General features: G+C 32.0%; 2 protein-coding genes across 6 annotated transcripts in view; one reads left to right on the top strand and one right to left on the bottom strand.

Moving 5' to 3' along the window:
- The window catches only part of LOC130633709 (uncharacterized), a 51,189-nt gene that overhangs the window by 17,666 nt on the left and 13,340 nt on the right, over positions 1 to 20,183 (top strand). For 4 of the 5 annotated variants that reach the window (XR_008982134.1, XR_008982135.1, XM_057444570.1 and 1 more), the window contains exons 8-23: positions 2,650 to 2,859; positions 3,269 to 3,409; positions 3,987 to 4,223; positions 7,599 to 7,733; positions 7,819 to 7,869; positions 9,804 to 10,133; positions 10,737 to 11,270; positions 12,232 to 12,495; positions 14,675 to 14,842; positions 15,191 to 15,394; positions 15,623 to 15,856; positions 16,025 to 16,183; positions 18,659 to 18,829; positions 19,531 to 19,701; positions 19,830 to 19,936; positions 20,022 to 20,086. Coding sequence is in view for 3 of the 5 variants with exons in the window: in XM_057444570.1 (XP_057300553.1) it covers positions 2,650 to 2,859; positions 3,269 to 3,409; positions 3,987 to 4,223; positions 7,599 to 7,733; positions 7,819 to 7,869; positions 9,804 to 10,133; positions 10,737 to 11,270; positions 12,232 to 12,495; positions 14,675 to 14,842; positions 15,191 to 15,394; positions 15,623 to 15,856; positions 16,025 to 16,183; positions 18,659 to 18,829; positions 19,531 to 19,701; positions 19,830 to 19,936; positions 20,022 to 20,086 (3,181 nt within the window). In the remaining 2 variants the exon portion in view is untranslated. The remainder of the gene's footprint in view (positions 1 to 2,649; positions 2,860 to 3,268; positions 3,410 to 3,986; positions 4,224 to 7,598; positions 7,734 to 7,818; positions 7,870 to 9,803; positions 10,134 to 10,736; positions 11,271 to 12,231; positions 12,496 to 14,674; positions 14,843 to 15,190; positions 15,395 to 15,622; positions 15,857 to 16,024; positions 16,184 to 18,658; positions 18,830 to 19,530; positions 19,702 to 19,829; positions 19,937 to 20,021; positions 20,087 to 20,183) is intronic. The other variant, XM_057444571.1, reaches the window with a different exon arrangement.
- Positions 16,918 to 20,183, bottom strand: part of LOC130633887 (uncharacterized) — a 59,587-nt gene continuing 56,321 nt past the window's right edge. The window contains exon 2 of the mRNA XM_057444583.1: positions 16,918 to 18,060. The gene's annotated coding sequence lies outside the window, so the exon portion shown is untranslated. The remainder of the gene's footprint in view (positions 18,061 to 20,183) is intronic.

Below are 20,183 nucleotides of genomic sequence, written 5' to 3' on the forward strand. Positions count from 1 at the left end.
CAAATGATCAGTGAGGATGCAGGGATAGTCGTGATTTTTACCATAAACAAGTTGATTTGGTGAGAATCCCTTGTTGTTCGATAAAGAATTCTTTGCACTTATAGCCCAGAATAGTGCCCGATTGTGTGTACATTTTGTGTCTTCAATAATTTTTTTTTAGCATTTCCTTAATCATACCATTGTGTCGTTCACATAGTCCATTTGACCAAGGACTTTCAGCTGCAGTTGTTGAAAACTCTATGTTAAACTGCTCACACATTTCTTCATACACTTTGTTAACAAATTCTTCACCATTATCAGCTAGAAACTTCCTTGGTTGACCAAATCGGGCTAACCAAATTTCAAAGATAATATCTGTTATTACATCTTTGTCTTTCGTCTTTGTCAATTTTGCTGATGAAAATCTGGTAAAAACATCTATGATATGGATAAACCATAATGATTGCGAAAGTTGCACAAGATCTAGAGCCACACACTGGTTAAATTCTGATGACATTGGTAAGCCAACAATAGGGTGCGGTCTTGGTTTTCTGTATTTGATGCACACTTCACAAGAGTTTGATACTTCATCGATGACTTTCATAACTTCACTTCGGTCATTTAAGAAGGAATTAGATGCTTTGATGAGAGATTTTAATTTTTCAGCACTTGGATGGCAAAATTGACGATGAAGTTTGATAATCTTACTTTTTCTTGATTTTGTACTTGCACAAACAAAGGCAACCTGGGGTAACAAGTGGTCATGTTTCTTTCCATCCATCTCTATTATGTTGTTGTTCAAAGGTATGCAATAATGACCTGTAGTGGTAAATTTTAAAGGATGGTGTTCTCCAAACATTGTAACCGAATCGTTGATAAAATCTAAAACTGCCTCTGCTTTTTTCATGGAAGCTTGACTCAGTAACAAAGGAATTTCGTTTGGGACAATTTCTGTCTCCAGATAAACTTCTTTTGAGCCAATAATTACAGGTAAGAACACTCTTTTCATAGAACAAACTGCTTCACTATCTCCAAATTTAAATCTTATTTGGCTGGGATGCTCTTCGGGCAATCTATCATTTTCAAGATTATCAATAAAACATTGATACCAAGTATTACCACAAACGGTCTTTGTGCAACCACAGTCTAAAACTGCACATGACAGAGTTTCGATGACCAGAGACTGCATTTCATCTTCTCTGATTTTTGCAAAAAACGTAACCTTAGAATGACTGTCCTCTTTTCTAACATCCTCAGGTTCCTGGTTCTCATAAGAGTGTGGACAGTTTGAAGTCCAGTGATATATAGATTGGCAAATATTGCATCTTGATGGACTTCCAGATTGATCGGATGGATTCATTCTTCTATTGTTGGGTCTGGTTTTTCTTCCTGCATATCTCTGATTTGAAGCAGTTGCAGGTCTTCCTCTTCTAAACCTTGAGCGTTGATATCCCCCTCTTTGAGTGAAGTAATTTTGGTCAATTGTATCTGCACTTGCCTGAAGAACTGTTTCTATCTTTACTTCAGTATTTGTTCCTAATGAGGCCACCGTATCCCCAAAAATTTTCTTTAACTGCTGTATCATTGCATCATACCGTAGTTCATTTAAAGTTGCTCTTGCTAACTGTTGCTGCTCTGGTGTAAGGTTGGCACTTTGTAGAACTCTATATGCCAACACTCCATCAGGAAGTACCATATTATGTCCTTGGATCTTATGGTATAACCGTTCAAACTCTATAAGATAGTCATTCATACTCATCTCAGGCGGTCACTTAAATTTTTCAAAGGTTTCATAAGCTAGGTAAGCAGTTTGATTCCCATCTTTTAAATATATTTTGTCCAATCTGTTAGTAATGGCTTTTACTCCAGTTGCTGCACTTATCTGTTCAATGTCTAATTCTAGAACTGATTCTTTAGCTTTCCCTCTTAAGCCCATGAATAAAGCTGGCCCTTGTTTTTCTGCCTTTAATTCTGTCAGTGCTTGCCATATTTGCACTTCTTTTTTCCAATCTTTGTAACTCGTCTCTTTGTCTAATGATGGTGGGGGGACCCAACTTTTTGACATTTCACTTTTATTCCTCTGCTACCATTTGTTAAATAGGAATATATATATAAGACTAACCTGTAGGTTATCTTCGCAATAGTTCTTTCTGTGTATAACACAACGCTAAATTAGTGTGATTGATTCAACTCAACACTATTGAACACCACTCTGACTGAACACAACGAATTACCAATGATACTGGTTCAATACAATTAAAACCCCACCACCAAGTGATTCTTATTAGTAATCGCCTAGATAGAAGATCAACATATTATTGTAATATTTTGTCATGTAATTGATTGAAGACTTAAGTCATTTTGACATTTTTTTTGTTGTGATATATTCCTGTGTCACAAAAAAGTTGACGTATTATGACCTGCCTTAAGTTTGTTAAGTTACTTTAACACACCAAGTTGCACTTTTCTTGCTTGTCGTTGTTGTTTGTCTTTCTTAACAACAAAACATATTTTCTGTTGATAACTAATACACAAAGTAAACTCAAATTTGTTTGTGTTGTTTAAATTAACTAACTGTGCTCTTTATCTTTTACTAAGTTTTAGATGCATAAAAATATTAGTGTGTTTAAGTTTAATCACAAAACATTTTTTTGCACATTTATATTTTAGATGGTCCTTGCATGTCTCCATCCATACAAAATGGACAAAATTGTTATACTGTAGGCTCTGTACCTAAATCTATCCGTGATGCACGATTATGGTGTGAGCATCGACAGTCCACTTTAACATCAATTCGTGATGAAGTTGAAAATGATTATATTGCTTCCTTGCTTCCTTCAGAAGAATTTTGGATTGGTAAAATAACATCTTGGTTTGATGGTATGTATCTATATAGTAATACACTACTTAATAGTAATACACTGTGTGTGTCTGTCTGTCTAATAACTGGCCTGTATTAGCACTTCAATACTTCGGTGTGTGATAGAAAAGGTGAATATATTCCTAACAAAGACAGTATCTTAATGTTAACAAAATAATTTTTTTTTTGATGGTAATAGTTATATAATTTTTATTGTAAAAATGCTTGATCCTGTAAAAATCTGCCTTCATTCATAACAACTAGAGGCTAATAATACAATAGTGAGTGCATTTTTTACTTTCTTGAAAAAAGAAACTTCACTTTTACAAAAGCAGATTAGATAAGAAGTTAAAAATGTTGTAAAGTATTTTGTTTAAATTAAAAGTTATTGCAAACTTTAATTTGATTTGAGTTAAACGTTTTTTAAAGGTAATACATGGAGCTACACAAATTATAAAAGTGTTGTTACTAAAAATACTGGTTGTAGTGTCATGAATAGTACAACAGGAAAATGGGACATTATGTCTTGTTCATTAAATCTCAAGTTCGTTTGTAAGAAATGGATTCCAGGTATGATCTTTGCGTTTTTTTTATAAAAAACAATTTATGTACAAGTGCTAAGAACTCAAAAGTTAACCTTTACTAGTGCAGCGTATTTCTCTCCATTAAAAGATTATGTACTGCCCTCATATCACACTTCTTCCTCCACATTTTAAAAGATTGCATCACAATTTGTATTTATTTATAGTTTGTTTGTTAAATACATAATATTTTAACTAAAAATAAAGAATTGATAGATTACCTCTAAATTCATAGGAAACCACATAAAAACCTTTATGTACTAAAATCCAAAAAAGAAACCTAGGCTACTAGGTCTTGTGCATAGTGAAAACAATGTGTCATGTTTTTTTGGTTGTTGTTTGCTTTGCAAAATTAAATTTGACATCTTTCTGTTGTCATACCTCTAGAAACATAAACTTGGCTATTTATGTTTAAGTGTGATATTCAACGTCAGGTGAAAGGGAAGGGGATAGGTAGGTCTATGAAGGTAGCAGACAAAAAATACTTAATCAAAATTTTTTGTCAAACTTAAAAACAAAGCTGGTGTTTTGTTATACAAGCATACAGCTGGTTATTATTATTTTAGGTGTTGATGATAACAATTGTTGGTACCCTAGGACATTGAGAGATAACAATTGTTACTTGGTAAATGAAAACCAAAAGACATGGAGTGAGGCTAAGGTTTCATGTGTGGATAATATAATGGAGTTAGTTTCAATCAAAAATGCTGCTGAAACCGATGCTATTAAAAGTCTCTATCCTTATTCTAATTTATCTTGGATTGGAGCTTATCAGTCCAATGGGACTTGGAAATGGATTGATGGTAAGTTTAAAATTCAAATTTTAAAACTAAGATGGCCTTTACAGGGATCCGACAAGAGATTTACCAAAATTAAGATTTCAAACTGTAGGGAGATTTTGTTATGTTTACACAGAGTTTTTCATATGGGTATTGTGTGAACTGCAGATGCATCATTAGTTTGTGCGCAGTAACTTGATGGACATGCATAACACATGCACAATAGTTTCATTTCAGGTGAAGGAATATTTTGAGGGCTAAATGAAATTTCATTTGTTCTTTTTAGATCTTTTGGATCAACACTATAATAAACTTTATTTTGCCTGAAATCATTGTAAACAATTAAACAAGAGACCAAAATGATATTTTTATTTTGCCCTTGATAATGAAACTCCTAAGGTCATTGGAAATGTCACATTACAGCTTTTTCCTATATATTTAAATAACACCATGTACCTGTTCCTTTTAAGGTGTCATGGTTTTCCTAAATTTTCTTAGGTTAAAGTACTATAAATAAGTATGTTATTCCTTCTAAGCTGTCCTGGTTTCCCTAAATTCTCTTAGAATAAAGTACCTATACAAGTCTGTTATTCCTTTTAAAGTGTCCTGGTTTTCCTAAATTTTCTTAGAATAAAGTACTATATATAAGTCTGTTTTGAACAAACGTGCCAGGTAAACTAGCATTGTATTTTGTGATCTTGGGATCTTAATATCTTTATTTTAAAAGAAATAAAACAACTCAACTTGATTAACAACACAACTGCACAATAACCCAGGGTCTATAAAGACATCAGGTTTTTCAATAAAAAAGGGTATATGAGATATTTTTGTCTTGAGTTGGGTGACTTTCGAGTTGCTTTTTTCACAGTACTGAATCATTTTTACGAACTTGAAAGAATAAAGTTATTTCTGTAAATTTTTCTAAAAAATAGGATCTCTGCACATCAAGTTCTAAATTAAAACTCTTCTTTAAATTAAATCATACACAATTTGTCTCTTCGAAAATTCAATATGGCTACAATTCCCCTTTGGCAAGGGTCAAGGTCAATTTCACCTTACGCACCATAGTGATCAGAAACCCTGCAAGTAGTACAAAGCGATTATCTTTGAGTTATAAATTTAATAATAAATAATTCAAAATATTTATCTGCCATGTTATAGCTATATGACATGTTTAAAAATTTGACTTGTGGCGCAAATAACTTACGCATGATTTATACTGAATTTAAATGTTGAACTTTGTTTCTTTCCAAATCATGCATTATTGCGATGGACAAATACGTTTTAACCAAGTTTAAAAATTCTTATCGAGAAGATCAAGAATTGTATTTTTCCTATTTATTTTTTGTTTTTGTGTATATAAAAATGTTACCTGTCAGTCTGTAAATTTTAATATTTAATCGTTTATAAGAAAATCCAGGGGTGTAGACTTCACGCTCTGGTCCACGAAAAGCAAAGTTATTTTTCCGGAAATCAATTACCGTAAAATGAGGCAAATCACTAACTCGGCACCTCATAACTACCAAATGACAGAACTCACAACTAGAAGATTACCATCACCCTAAAAAAACCCACATGATACATCGCGCACCCCATGCGTTAATAATTTTGTTTGCGCAAATGATCCTTAAATTAGAAATTATGAATATTTAAAAAAGTGAAGTGACAAAATTCTTTTGCCCCTGTACACCACACAACGGTCTGCTGTTTTGGTATGGGCAAGGAGTGTGGTACAAATTCCAGCAATGTTAACGGTCAGGAATTTCAATGCATACATAAAAAAGTTGTTAGTTGAGTCATTAATTATACTTTGGGACTACTTGTGAGACAAACAATATTTATATGTATATTAAATTACGGAAAGTTGAAGGGTGGCTAATAATTACAATGGTAAAGATGGGTCATGAAAATCATTAATTAAAGCACTTTAAATAATGTTTTCAAACCTGACGATTGTAAGATTATAACTTTAAAAATTTTGGCAATTATACTTTTCTAAAAAGCGTAATGATCATGCACACAAAGTATAATAAGCGTTTTTGTTTATTATGCAGAAATTAACCAACTGAAGTCTATTTAAAGTCAATGTGTACATTCTAGCTAATCTATTGACTCCTGACACAAATAAAGAATTACATAGAATTAGATATAAGATATCATCAGCACGGTCTCTTCAAATTTGATAACTGTAGATTACAGCTTATACCTAGCCTTGCGATCTTTAACTGGTTTGAAGAAGAATGCAGATGAGGCACGGATGAAACAAGCCTGCATAATTTCACTTACAAGTAAAACAGGCAATATCTTGTTGGCATTATTCTATTTAAAATTATTTTTTAATTCTGAAACTACAAAATGTTCTGTGTTAATCTCAATGAAAAAACGAATTATTAGAAAAACAAATTTGCATTACCAAGTTTGAAAATCAAAATTGTTCAGCTAGCCACATTTTTTTAAAAACTGGTGGAGCAGTTAATGACTTAGCTGTTATCCTATTTCTCAGAATTTGGCGTGTCTTTGTGTACATGAGAGCAATGTAATGGTTCATCCATGATTGATATGCATGAGACATAATATATTAATATAAACATTAGGTAGTAAATAAAAAAAAATTATTAAAATTAAAAAATTGAAAAATACTAGAGAATATTGCCCCCTATGATGCAACGTCCTGCCAATTACTTTGCACATATTTCAAAAATATCAATGCTGCCTCCTTATCCTGATAATTTCTTTCACATGGATAACCATTTTTTTTAAAGAAACCAATAGCACTTAATAGTACTTAATTTTGTCTTTCACAAACCATTTCTCATTTTCACCGACTAAATTTGGGCAAAAGGCAAGGTAAAAATGAAGCAGAAACTATCATTTTGACACATTTTTGCTGAAACATTTCCCCTGGACCTGCTGGAATGACTTTATTTCTTAATTCCAATTATGGTACTTAATCCAGGCATAGCAATTTTCAACAAGAATATAGAAGATCCCTTACCTTCCTTACCCATTGTTGACAGTGTCGACACACAACGAAAAATTGTTTTATCATGCTAGCAAATTTTTTTCCATAAAATTTGACCTTGTTTTATTTGAGGAAAAAGTCACTTAATATGCTAAATACACAAAAGTTAAAATATCATTAAAACTTTATATAGCTATATCTCCACCATTATGCATTTCAGTCACACAATTTTTCTCTTTTTTTTCAATTTCGAAGACATACAGTTAATATATCAAAAGTATAAAAACGTGGATGTATTATATTTTGATACTATTGATATTTTAAAGCCTTTTTTGCCACTTCTACATGAAAAATTGGAATTATTTAGAGTTAAAAATACAAAAATACAAAAATACTTGCAAACAGGGATTTGTGTGAATATTTTGTCACTGTTTTAGGTAATAGCTTGCAATTTACGCAGTGGGAAAATCCCCCTGATGAAGATTGTATTGCTGTTAATAGTTCAACTGGTGTATGGCAAGGTGATGAGTGTGACAATGCGAATAGTTTTATTTGCATGAAGAGATTTGTGGGTAAGCGAGACATTATCGATAGTTTGTTTACTTTTACATTTTTAAACTTTCTATTTATAAACCTAAATAATTTTGCTATCTTTAGATAGGGTCATATCTGTTCCAGTTAGAAAAGAAGAGACACCATTGACACCATGTAGGTTTTATCATTTTATGCAGTACTGTTAGTCTCTGTTTTTTAGTTTTTTATTTATTTATTTATTTATTAACATAAAGTTCAAGTGGAAGCTTATGATCCACGAACAGTTTTATTTTACTGGTTAAATTTATTTCATAGTTATATATAAGCCAACCTGGTTTTAATGGAAATGTTGTCTTCTTGTCATATCAATGTTTGTCACATCACTTCCAAATCACCTCTTTGGGTAACTCAAGATTCATAACTCATTCTTTTTCTAACATTAAATAGAGAAAAGTAGAACTTTCAAAATAAGTGGGTTATATTTGAGACTAACATAGAAACAGGTGAAAATAACTGACATCTGTATAGCCAACTAGGCGCCATTTGATCAAAATTGTCCCAATTCCCCAAAGCTGGAACAACTCATTTTAGAATTGAGACATGGACACATTTTAAATCCTGATATCTTTATTGGTTGCTTGTCGTGAGCAGGATAATCCTTAATAATTTTTTACGTTTTTGTTATTGATCCCAACCTTAGCTAGCTCTAACATATCTCTTTTTTTTTAACACGAATTATAATTTAACAAGCTAGCTACAAAATCTTTTTTGGACTTTTAAGATGGCGTGACTCATTGTTATGCCATTGAGTATAATTTTTTTCACATTACCTATGAACTTTACAAGGGGTTTATGACTTTGGGTTAAAAAAAATATGAGGGGATGTATGGTTAAGTCAGTTTGTTTGTGTTGCAGAATGTTGTTTTTTGAAATTTTGTGGAAATTTTTGTGGAAATAGACCACATGCAATATATACTGAAAGAACAAATTTTGTAGAATCGGACTTCACTGTAAGCTGTTGTACAAGCTGATGTTTTTATATTTCGTAATATAAACTATTGTTGGGGAGAACTAACTGTATGTGATGTCTTTTTGCCGGAAGAAAATTCCATGCTTTCACGGTTTTGTTTTCTTGAGAATTTTACAAAAATTTTTGTAGGGATAAATGTTTGCTGACGATAAAAAAATACTTATATAATGTTCTGACTGAAACTGTTTTTGTTTTTCATATTTTGTAATCTAATGGACAAGGACTGTATACACTGAAATGACTGATTTTTCTTAATTTTGATGTGTGTTTATAACCATTTTGTGGAAGATTAATGGGTAATGGCAATATATATACAACATGCTGAATGAAATTATTTTTGTTGATTTAGATGTGTTTCTCAAAAACCAATCTGTTTTATATTTTTTGTAAACTTTTGTTTACGAACCGTATTCAATGTTTCCATAATAATGATATTTTTTTTAATCTAATTTATTCTTTGCTTATTGATTTTTTGACATTTTGGTTCAAAATTGTTGGTAAAGGGCAGTACAGATTATCATACTAAAACAGAAAATTTTTTGTGTTGTTGATGTTGTGAGTGTCGTTGTTGTAACGTTTTACACCTTGTAAGCTGTTCTTTTTTTATTTTGTGTGAGATTTGACATTTGACATTTTGTGTAATATTTTAAGAACATTTTTTTGTATATGCATTGCTTACGTCAGCAAAACATCTAAAGCAACTTATTTTTTAATGGCTTTTTGCCTAAGTGGATTTTTCTTACTACAATTATTATCTGAATGCTGCAGAACTTTCACTGTGGTTAATTAAGATAAATATAATATACATGCAGTAAACTACATTATATAACACTTTTAATTAGTAAGTACATAAACAAAATATTGCCAACTCTACACAATCAAGGTATGTGACACGATGGGACTACAACTGAAACACAGAAATAACATAGGGAAGACAAAACAACATAAAACAACATTGCACAATATAAGCAACACAAAAAAATGACTTAGCTAAAATGTTAAGTCTATCTAAATGAATGTTGCTTTGAAGATGAATTTTAAATGAATTTGTTATAAATTGTGTCTATTATCTCCTTAGATGAAGCTGAGTATTGGATTAGCTACGAAAACAAAGAGTATTATATCTTAAGTGAAAACGTTACATTTAACGAATCAGTTTCGTATTGCACAGCACTTGGCGGTTGGTTAATCAAAGATACAACTGCAGCAAAACACTTTGTGAAGTATGAATCCAAATTTTGGGTTGATCTGAAATTTAATGGAAACAAATGGTACATAGACAACAAAAAGGTGTCTCCAAAATGGGCTGAATTTTATTATGATACATATTCATGTGGTTATTTGCATACATGTGGGTGGAAACAGCAATCTTGTGACGATGAAATAAAAGCCATATGCGAAAGAAATCGTAAGTAGAATTGTTGTGTTCTCATCAAGCATGATATTAGTGTAAAGAAGTCCAACAGGTGTACATAATTTGCAATGCTTAACCTGGCCTAAATTATTTACAGATGTTTGCTAAAAAAACGGGAAAGAAAACATTACCAATACAGTACACATTTGCAAATTTGCAATTACGTGATGTCTATATCATACATATTTTTTGTTTCACTTGTTTAAAAAATAACACATCTGTCAGTTCTCCTGTTTATGTGAAGTATTAGGCGATTTGTTGGTTAACCTTTGTTTGCAAGGGCCCATTTTTATTACACTTGATTTAATTAAGTTAATTATTAGCGATGTGAATATATTTTGTGCACAAATGCAGTAAGTTAACTAGCAACTTTCTTTGTCTTAACTACATTGTCTAAAAATAATACTGTACTAGCTTTTAATATTATTAGCAATGGTGATATTAATGACGATGCAGATATTATGTCGAAAATATCTATTCTAACGGCAAAAGAAAAGAGATACAAAGTTTTTTAAGCACACCATTTTTAGAATGCCCCTGTTGAATGACATCCTCTAAAAATTAAAAAATGATATTTTCCTGTTATACAATTTTTAGTGCTCCCAGCATTAGCTAACAAAAATCAAGCAACCACTGGTGCATCTACCACAACCACAACCACTGACACTTTCACCACAACCACTGACGCCTCCATCACAACCACTGATGCATCCACCACAACCACTGATGCGTTCACCACAACCACTGGTGCGTCCACCACAACCACTGGTGCGTCCACCACAACCACTGGTGCGGCCACTACAACCACTGATGTGCCCACCACAACCACTGATGTGCCCACCACAACCACTGATGTGCCCACCACAACCACTGATGTGCCCACCACAACCACTGATGTGCCCACCACAACCACTGATGTGCCCACCACAACCACTGATGTGCCCACCACAACCACTGATGTGCCCACCACAACCACTGATGTGCCCACCACAACCACTGATGTGCCCACCACAACTACTGATGCGTCCACCACAACCACCAGTGTATTAACCACGGTCAATGACATGTCCACACCTACAACCACTGGTGTATCAAAGACGGTGTCTACCACTGGTGTATCAACATTTATTGGTATGTCACCTACAACCACCTCTTGTATCGAACTTTAAATTTTGGATTTCACTTTCTAAAGATCTTATCTATCTTTTGAATTTGCAATATTATATAGTTCTTCTCTAATATTAAAGAAGTGTACATCACATAATAACTGTTGATGAATTTACATCTTAAACCTCTGTTTTCGTAATAATCTGAAGAGAAATACGAATAGGTTTTAGTTGGTTTAGAAAAAGGTTTTTAAGTTTGCTTTGATTTTCTGATACTTTTATTTATTTTAAGTAACCACTGCAGCATTCAGAGAATAATCATAGTAAGAACAACTTGTTTTTAGAAAAGATTGAAAAAAGTGTGTTTTATTGATTTCACTATACCTTGAAATATCATCAACTTATTAATAATAATAACTAGTTGATGACCTGTGGAAAAAATCCACGTAATACTGTCTTTTATATACCGCATTACACACGTCTTGCTACTTGCGGAACCATTTTGCTTGACAGATTTTGGTATTATAATATAGATAATGTCATTATTGACACAAACTTTTTTGCGATGTTTAGATGCGTTAATATTTACTAAATATACCATTTAGACTTGAATGTGAATATGTTAAAATGTTGACTTTTTTGCACTCTAAAAAGGTTTAACCATATTTTGTAATAAAAGAAATAGTGAAAATTAAATAAAATGCTAAAATTATAAACAACACTAAGTAATAATAAATACACATAAATAATTACAAGTATAAAGAGAGAAGAATTGTTTTTTTCTTGGCTTGGATTGAAAAAATGTTTTTTAACTTAGCATAACATTTTAAAAAACAGGACTTCTTTTTTTAAAAATTGATTATTAATAAAGTATGTGGCTGAATAAATAATACATGTTATTTTGTCATTCAATAAAAATTTTGTCATGGTTCTGTAAAGGTTAATATTGTTATGCCGTTAAATAAATTGTTAATCTATTACTTTAGGTCAGTCTTTTTTCAGGAAGTATATATCTACGATAAAAAACAATGAAGTATTTCACTGGACAATTGAAAATTTGCAACCTCACCAACCATTTGGTTCGATCTACACAACTTTTCCAAAGTTTAGCTTTGAAAACACAACAGGCTCTCTCGTCATCCATGGTAACAACAACAAATCATTTTGTATGAAATTGGACGGTGTTAATAACTGGATGGACGAACAAGAAGTTGTAAATGCTGTTTCTAATGGTGCTGGTACAGTTGTTGGTATGTCTATTATATATATTATATACATACAGGAAATAAATGTATATGCAATTTTTAACCTGTAGTTTATGTGCTTTTAGTTTGAAAAGTTTAGTTTAGTGCAATCCCCAAACCACATCTCTTTTTAGCAAAAGAGCAGCGTCATTTTTGATACCAGTACGGAGTGATCTAAATGGACAGTCACAGTAACACATTTCAATAATAGTAGCCATGTAAATTAAAATTGGGGTCCTTAGTAAGTTGTCATATTTGATAGGATGCAGTTTGTTTATTGTAACAACACTCCCTAAAAATCTAAGAGGCCAAACTATTCATGCTAAATTTCTGAACTTAAGGTTCTTTTTGCATCATTCTGAAAACTATTTAAATAGCCTTGGTGCATCTGGAGTATAAAGAGTGTTGTTTAAATACGCCAGGTCAAGAAAAGGTGCAGTGGGAGCAAAAAGAGTAAAATGAATCTACTTTAACGGTGAAATCCTTCAGAAACTGTTCCTGACACTTAGCTGCAATATTGGGTCTTTACGATTTATTTTTGCCATTTGTTTCTCTACTGCACTCTGAACAGGATAAGGGAGCCATGGCTTGTAAATGTATTCTGCAAACTACTATAATTTAAATTGCACAAACATAATAAAATACCCCCAATGCTGCATTTTAAAACTTTTCAAGCATAGTGCAAGATTCATGTTCTGAACTCTCTAAAACGTTATGAATATTTTCGCCTCTAACTATCCTTCATTATGTATGCTAGTCTTTTCTGTTATAACAACAGATTTAAAATCTTTTTAAGCAAATCTTTTCAGAACCATAGCATTGAAATACAATTTAGATTGAAAATAATATCGCCCAATTACTTGTTTTTAAACACCAATCAAACCAATCAAACGTGCCACTTTTTATTTGGTTAAGAGTCACTTAATTAATTTAAGCCCCAAGGATGTCTATTTAATTTTATTTCTTGTATAAATACAGGAAGGTGATACAGTGAACAAAAAAAGTTGCAGCAGTTGCAAAAATTTACCAAGTCAGTGCTCTTGATTCTAAAAAATATTTTTTTAAAAATTTTGCTATTGTTTATTTTTGAATTATTGATAAAATCTGGAAATGGGGAAGGAAATGGAATAAAGAAAACAAAGTGTGGGACACAATTATTCTTTAGTTAAATACCAGATATTGTTGTCTATATTGTACTACCTGTTGTCTTTCGAAATTCAAGCTAAGAGTTGTGAAAGGCGTCACCCCTTTTTGTAAACAGGTAAATTCCAGTGGTTTTCCATGTTTGCATGTTTTTGCTCCTAATTATTATACTCACCCATTTACAGGGGAGTGTAGTGATTTATTGTGTGTAACAAAAATGTGATTTGTTATAATGGTGGGTTTAGGCGATGCTTTGCGTATAGCATTTTTTTAGCAACAAATTTTTTAAAGACCAAATTGTTAATAAGTGGCGAATAAAAGTAAGGAAAGAAAACACCAAAATTGTTTAGTATTTATGACAGAAAAAAATATATTATCATCTAGCTAGATTATTATACAATACTTGTCTTATATATACCTTTTTCTTTATCATGTTCATTTTTTACCATATTATCCTTTTGAAATGTTTTTTAATAATAAGTTTTATTTTTTAATTAAGTTTTGAATCATTTTCTCTCAGAGGCATGTAATGTTTTGATTTCTGTTTTAAACACATTTTCTATTCATTAAAAGTCTGTTGTTGTTGTTGATCTGCAGCTTTCTGTCCTGCTTGAAAAATTCTTCACATTTCCCAACTTTTTTAACATGGCCCTTAAAACCAATGATTTTGATTTAATTTTTATATTCATGGTTAATGCCATTATTCATTGTTTTGCCTTCTTTTGAAGACATTGAAACAATGATTTTGATAAAGTTGTTTCACAGCTCTTTAGCTATTCTGTTTTTTTGTTTGTCTTGCATTTACGTTTTTTAAATATATATGGTCTACTCTCAAGAGTTAAAGCACAAGGGTTCTTTTGCTTACATTGTGTTTTTTTAGCTAATTTTAAATTGTTAAGCCTTCTGGCAAGATCATTGCTGAAAAATAATTTGAGAGAAGCCCTTATAATGTTCTTGAAGAATTATTATTAACTACTGTATTACTTTAATTATTACTTTCACATTAGCATACTATCGTTCTATAGTTACGTTTTTTTTTCAGGTTCCAGTGCAAACGGAAGTGAATGCATGATTTTTAACTATGTCAATGGACAGTTTAATCTTCACCTTAAGACAGTTGATGATATATTTTGTATTGATTTTGTCAATGGTGGCATGCATATTACTTCTGATTGCACATCCGTTTCAAAAGTTTCACTTAATTTACCTTGTTAGTTTTATTTCCATATTATATTTTACTGTTTCACGATTTTTTTATTTGTATAATCAAGTGTGTCTCAACTAAAATCTCTCTCAATCTTAACTGTCTTGTTTTTAATACCGAAAATGCTTAGTTGTTGGAAATTAGAGAGAAATACACTTGTCAAAAAATCACATTCGCATCTTTTTTTATTTATCAACAAATATTTAATTGCTTCAAAACTAAATACATTTAATTCGTTATTTTTAATTTCTATTTTTCGCAAATTGATTTGTTACTTTTGTGAAACAGCCTACTACATTGAACTTAGGCCATGTTTATTTCATAGGAAAAACATAACATTATTTCTTTCTGTAGCACACTGGACAAAATGGACTGACTGGTTGCCTTGTGATGTTGTATGTGGAAATGGTAGCCAATCACGGTCAAGGCGCTGCATAAATACAGGGCATGGAAATTGTCAAGGTCACTCAATCCAAAAAAGTCATTGTTTGGGAAAAGGTGACTGCAGAAAGTTTGCTCTTGTTGGAGGGAGCTGTAGAGACTACTGTAACTCATTTGGTATGAAATCAGTGTTTTTTAATTTTTTTTTTCTTACAAATTTAGGAAGCTAGTAATGGCAGGTTAATAATGTCATAGGAATGTCTTAGATGTTTGAGTTTTAATATAATTGTTTTCATATACAGTATCTCAAGCACCTAATAAAAAAAATATTCTTTACCTGCTTTAACGTCCTAATTCGGCTAGTGTCAGATTCATCATATATACCAAGAATTTTATAATATCTAGGGCAAAGTTGCGACCCCCTTATGCAGACTGGTGAGAGTATTGCACCATTTAAAGTAGTTGGCTTTCAATGCTCAAATGACACAGCTAAAGACAACTGGAATAATACCTATTCTCCCTATTTCAATAGCGAAACAAAAGAATGTGTTGGCTACAAAAACATGCCAAAGCAAATAAATTGCAATGCTGAGCCGCCTCAGTCAACATATCTGCGACTGTGTCATTGTTTTGCAGAAGGTAAAACATAAATAATTATTTTTTATTCTATTAGCCCCTTAGGGTTATAAAGTTTGACAATGAATTCATTTGAGGTTTACCCAGAAAAATAAATTTTTACCTTCATTTGAATTATTATCTTCTCAGTTTATTTTGTTTTGATTTTAATTGACATTGTGAACAATATAGATAATCTCTTTATGACCACATGGTCACCTTGGAGTGAATGTTCATCATCTTGCCGTGGAACACGCAACAGAAGAAGATACTGCTCTATTGGTGGTTTTTCAACTTTTTCCAACAATAGATACGAAGTTGAAGATTGCAATGTTGACATCATTTGTCCTGGTGTGTGTTTGTTCTATTCTAAACCATTTTATATATTGTTTGCTGTAAATAGTCACAATATGTTAAATTGATTTGGATGCATTCATAATCCATATGTTTTGTATAACATTGAGGGTGAATTATTCACTTCTGAACCTGTCAACCTTACTAAAACATCTTGTTTCACTAACAAACACATTTTACAGAAGGTTAAGAGGAAACAACACACATGTTTAATGTTCCTTCAATGCAATATATGATAGCTATGTTGTTTAAAAATAATAAGCACTAAAACAGCTGTTTTAGTATGTTTAATGACATTTTTCGCCAACTAAAAAGTCGAAAAAGTAGAAAAGTAGTGACTCATGGAAAGGAAGAGAAAATGAAAAACCCTTGCAGGCTAAAAGATTTCGGATTCTTGTTTGTGTGTAATTTTGTTCCCTATACCTAGGTCGCCAGTAGCCTGTTTTGTACAGAACCTCTACAATGTTGTTTCGTTATTTAAAATTAATAAGTTATTATCCCGTGGTATTTTCTTGAACTTGCAAAATGTGTCTTGTGGTGAAATATACAAAAATTGATTTGTGAAAATTAATACTTGAACAATACTGCACTATACTGCACATAAATAAGGAAGACGTTTTAGAATTCAATTTATTACATATTATTGATTGTGGTGTAACGGTATTTGGAAATGTTTTATTATACCTGTGACATGACTAAAATCTTTATCAAGTTTAAGATATCTAAGATTTGACCATAAAGTTGAAACCTACAAGTTTAAAAACGAAAAAAGAAATTGAAGAAGGTGAAAGAAACAAAAAAGGTTAAGACTACGTTTATTGGTTTAGAATTAGCAATAGAGACTAAATCCAAAACGCCGTTATGTGGTAATAATATTTAGACTAGCCGGGGAACCCAGAGTCGAAATGCTGGGTTAAGCCACAAGTAACTGTGTTACCTGGCCTTGAACGCCTGGAAGAGCGATTAATAAGAAGTGTAAACTGTGCCGCACATTCAGGTGAAGCGCTTTAGTATAATATGTCATCAATTGAGTTACAAAATATAAAAAAAAATAAGCAAACAACATTATGGTCTTTCCAGTGTAATATATTTTTCAAAAAATAACTTTTCACAACTTTAGCTGAAATAAAAACACAGTTTATCACTCTTTGCTACCCTGTTATAGCAAAAACAGTTGGCCAACCTTTTTTATCGTTATCCCGTCCAGCTAAAAAAATCACTCAGCAATTCTATTTTGTGGAGTAAGTTTTCGTGACACTAATAAAAGTTGTTGCTACCTACTAACTGCATTTAGAAATATTGATTAAGAATTTTGTTGTAGCTAGCCAAACTGCATTTAGCTACATTTAGCTAGAAGATAGTCACAACCCCAACATAAAAATAAATAATAATATACCAAGCCTTAAAATAATAAGAATAAATAAGGCTAGCTACAGCTAGCTGGCTTCAGGAAAATGCTGCCTTGAAATCTATGTTAGCTAGCTATAATCTTGTAATTAGTTTGTTTCAGATTTGCATATTTACAGAATAATTATACTAAACTAACCCAACAATTTGCAGCTTGATGAAGAAGCCGGAGTATAACAAATATCGCGTCCTTGAACTTGTTACCTCGAAAGAAACGACTTGTACCTTAACCTCTTTAGCTCGGTCTCATCATCATTCTCGGCTTAACGTCCGTTTTCCATGCTAGCATGGGTTGGACGGGGTATATTAATGACCCTCTTCCAATCTGATCTAGACTGTGTTAGATCTAAACTCAACTTCCTCTGTATCAAGTCTGTCCTTATAACCTCCTGCCAAGTCTTTCTTGGTCTGCCTCTGGGCTCTGCCACAGGAACTATCAAGTCTCTACACTTTCTTACCCAATTATCCTCCTCCATTCTTTCTAAGTGCCCCAGCCAATTCTAGTTGAGTAAAATCTGCCTTGTTAAAAACATAACTGGAAATGGAAATTTAAAGGAGTATTTAGCATAGCTCATCAAATAATGTTAAAATAACAGTCTATGACAATATTTGTGATCAAATTCACAAAGCAGTCTTCATTCTTTTTCCAATTTAACGAACATCAAGATACGCACACAGCTGGAAAAGCACTGGTTGCGGGGGCAATCGGTTAAAAAAAATGGTTAAAGAAGAAGGAGGAGGAGAAGAAAAAGACTGCCCGTTTTAATAAGATCTTGGATGTAATCCGAAATCTTAATCATTGTACAAATACAATACCCCTGATATCCCTTTTGTAATTGTAACACATTTATCATAACATATGCTAAAATTGGGTTTTGCAACATATTGTTGTATCTCCTATATTAATAGGAGTGCACATGAACTTTTTCCCTTAAAAATTGATGTAGCAAAATATTGGTTTATTGTTTACATTTATGATCGACGTTAACAAACCATGTGAAAAAATAATGCAATTTAATTTGCTAAAATAGTTCTAACTGTGTAATTTATTACCTTTTTTGTCAGTGCATGGTCAATATACTGCTTGGACGCAGTGGTCTCAATGCTCAGCAACCTGTGGAGAAAGTATGCAAACAAGAAACAGAACATGTACAAATCCAACTCCAAGATTTGGTGGATTCGATTGTATTGGTGCAAGTGTTGAATCAAGGCGATGTGGTTATAAGAAATGCCCAAGTAAATCTTCCTTATTTGATTTTTTGTGTAATAATTTTCCATTACGAAACTCTTTTAATTTCATGCTTATCCAAAACTACTGGTAAGCCTGTGAAAATATTTACAGAAATAAAACTGTTGGAAACAACCATAGGAATTTGCCAGCCCCGCTTCCAATTACCTTGGTTGGCTTACAAACAGCAAGCATTATTATAATGCCTTGTTTTTTTTATTTGTCCAATTATTCTAAAAGATTCAGCAGTTAACTTCAAATAAAAACAATTTTTACTGAAGAATTTGCAAATGCATTTTTCTGGTGTTTTTCGCTGTAGGAAATTTCTTAATTCCATGTTTGTAGTTAACCCTTTTAAATATTATGAAAAGTCATGATTACATTTTCAGGATCTGTTTTATTTTATCAGCCTTTATATGGATCCTGTAAATACAGCTCAAAGCCGCTTTCATAAATGCAAGAGAGCTCAGATTTTGGGAACCTTTTGTGGTGGAATAATAGCCTATAATGGGATTTGAAAGGGTGAGGAAGCTATGTGCACAAAAACAAACAGAGTGAAAAAAATGTTTACTATAACATGTTACTTTTAGGGTAGTTAGAATAACTTTAAAATAAATTTTTTTTAACATAATAATTTAATGCAGAATTGTCTATGTTTACAATCAATACAATACATTAATTTTAAATTTTTAACTAATTTGATGTTTAGTAAATGGAGAGTGGAGTGGTTGGTCTTCATATTCAGGTTGCACGAAACCTTGTAATGGTGGTGTGCGTGTAAAAAGAAGATACTGCACTAGTCCTGCACCAATGTATGGAGGAAGACAATGTCATGGAGCATGGAATCAGACTATGCCTTGTAACCAAAGACTTTGTCCAGGTATAAATTTTGAAAACCTGTACACATAACAAAATATGTTTTCCTTTCTATTAAGTTAGCCCTTATTTAAATGAAGTTATAGCTGTATCATTTTTTGTATATTTGTCATTTTAATCGCAACATTTTAGCTGCTTATGTCAATGTTACTTGCAAATTCGACGTACCCTATCATCCAAACTTAGAATTCGTTTCTGGAGAACGGTGGAATCAACTTGAAACAATGATATATGAACAGGTTGATTTTTCTCATCTGTTATTATGTTTTCTTATTGAAAGGTGTAGAGTTGTCTGTTTGATATTGTTAGATATTTTATTTTTAGATATTGGATTCTTTCAGTGAAGGTTTTGAAAATGCAGTCACTGGAGTAATATTAAATGATGCAAGGTAATGTAAGAACAAACGTTGAATCAACTCCTTTTGGCTTTAAAATAGTTTTGTTTTACATATTTTAAGATATTTTTTATGTAAATTGTTTATTTGT

This window comes from Hydractinia symbiolongicarpus, chromosome 1, assembly GCF_029227915.1.
Source record: "Hydractinia symbiolongicarpus strain clone_291-10 chromosome 1, HSymV2.1, whole genome shotgun sequence".
NCBI lineage: Eukaryota > Metazoa > Cnidaria > Hydrozoa > Anthoathecata > Hydractiniidae > Hydractinia > Hydractinia symbiolongicarpus.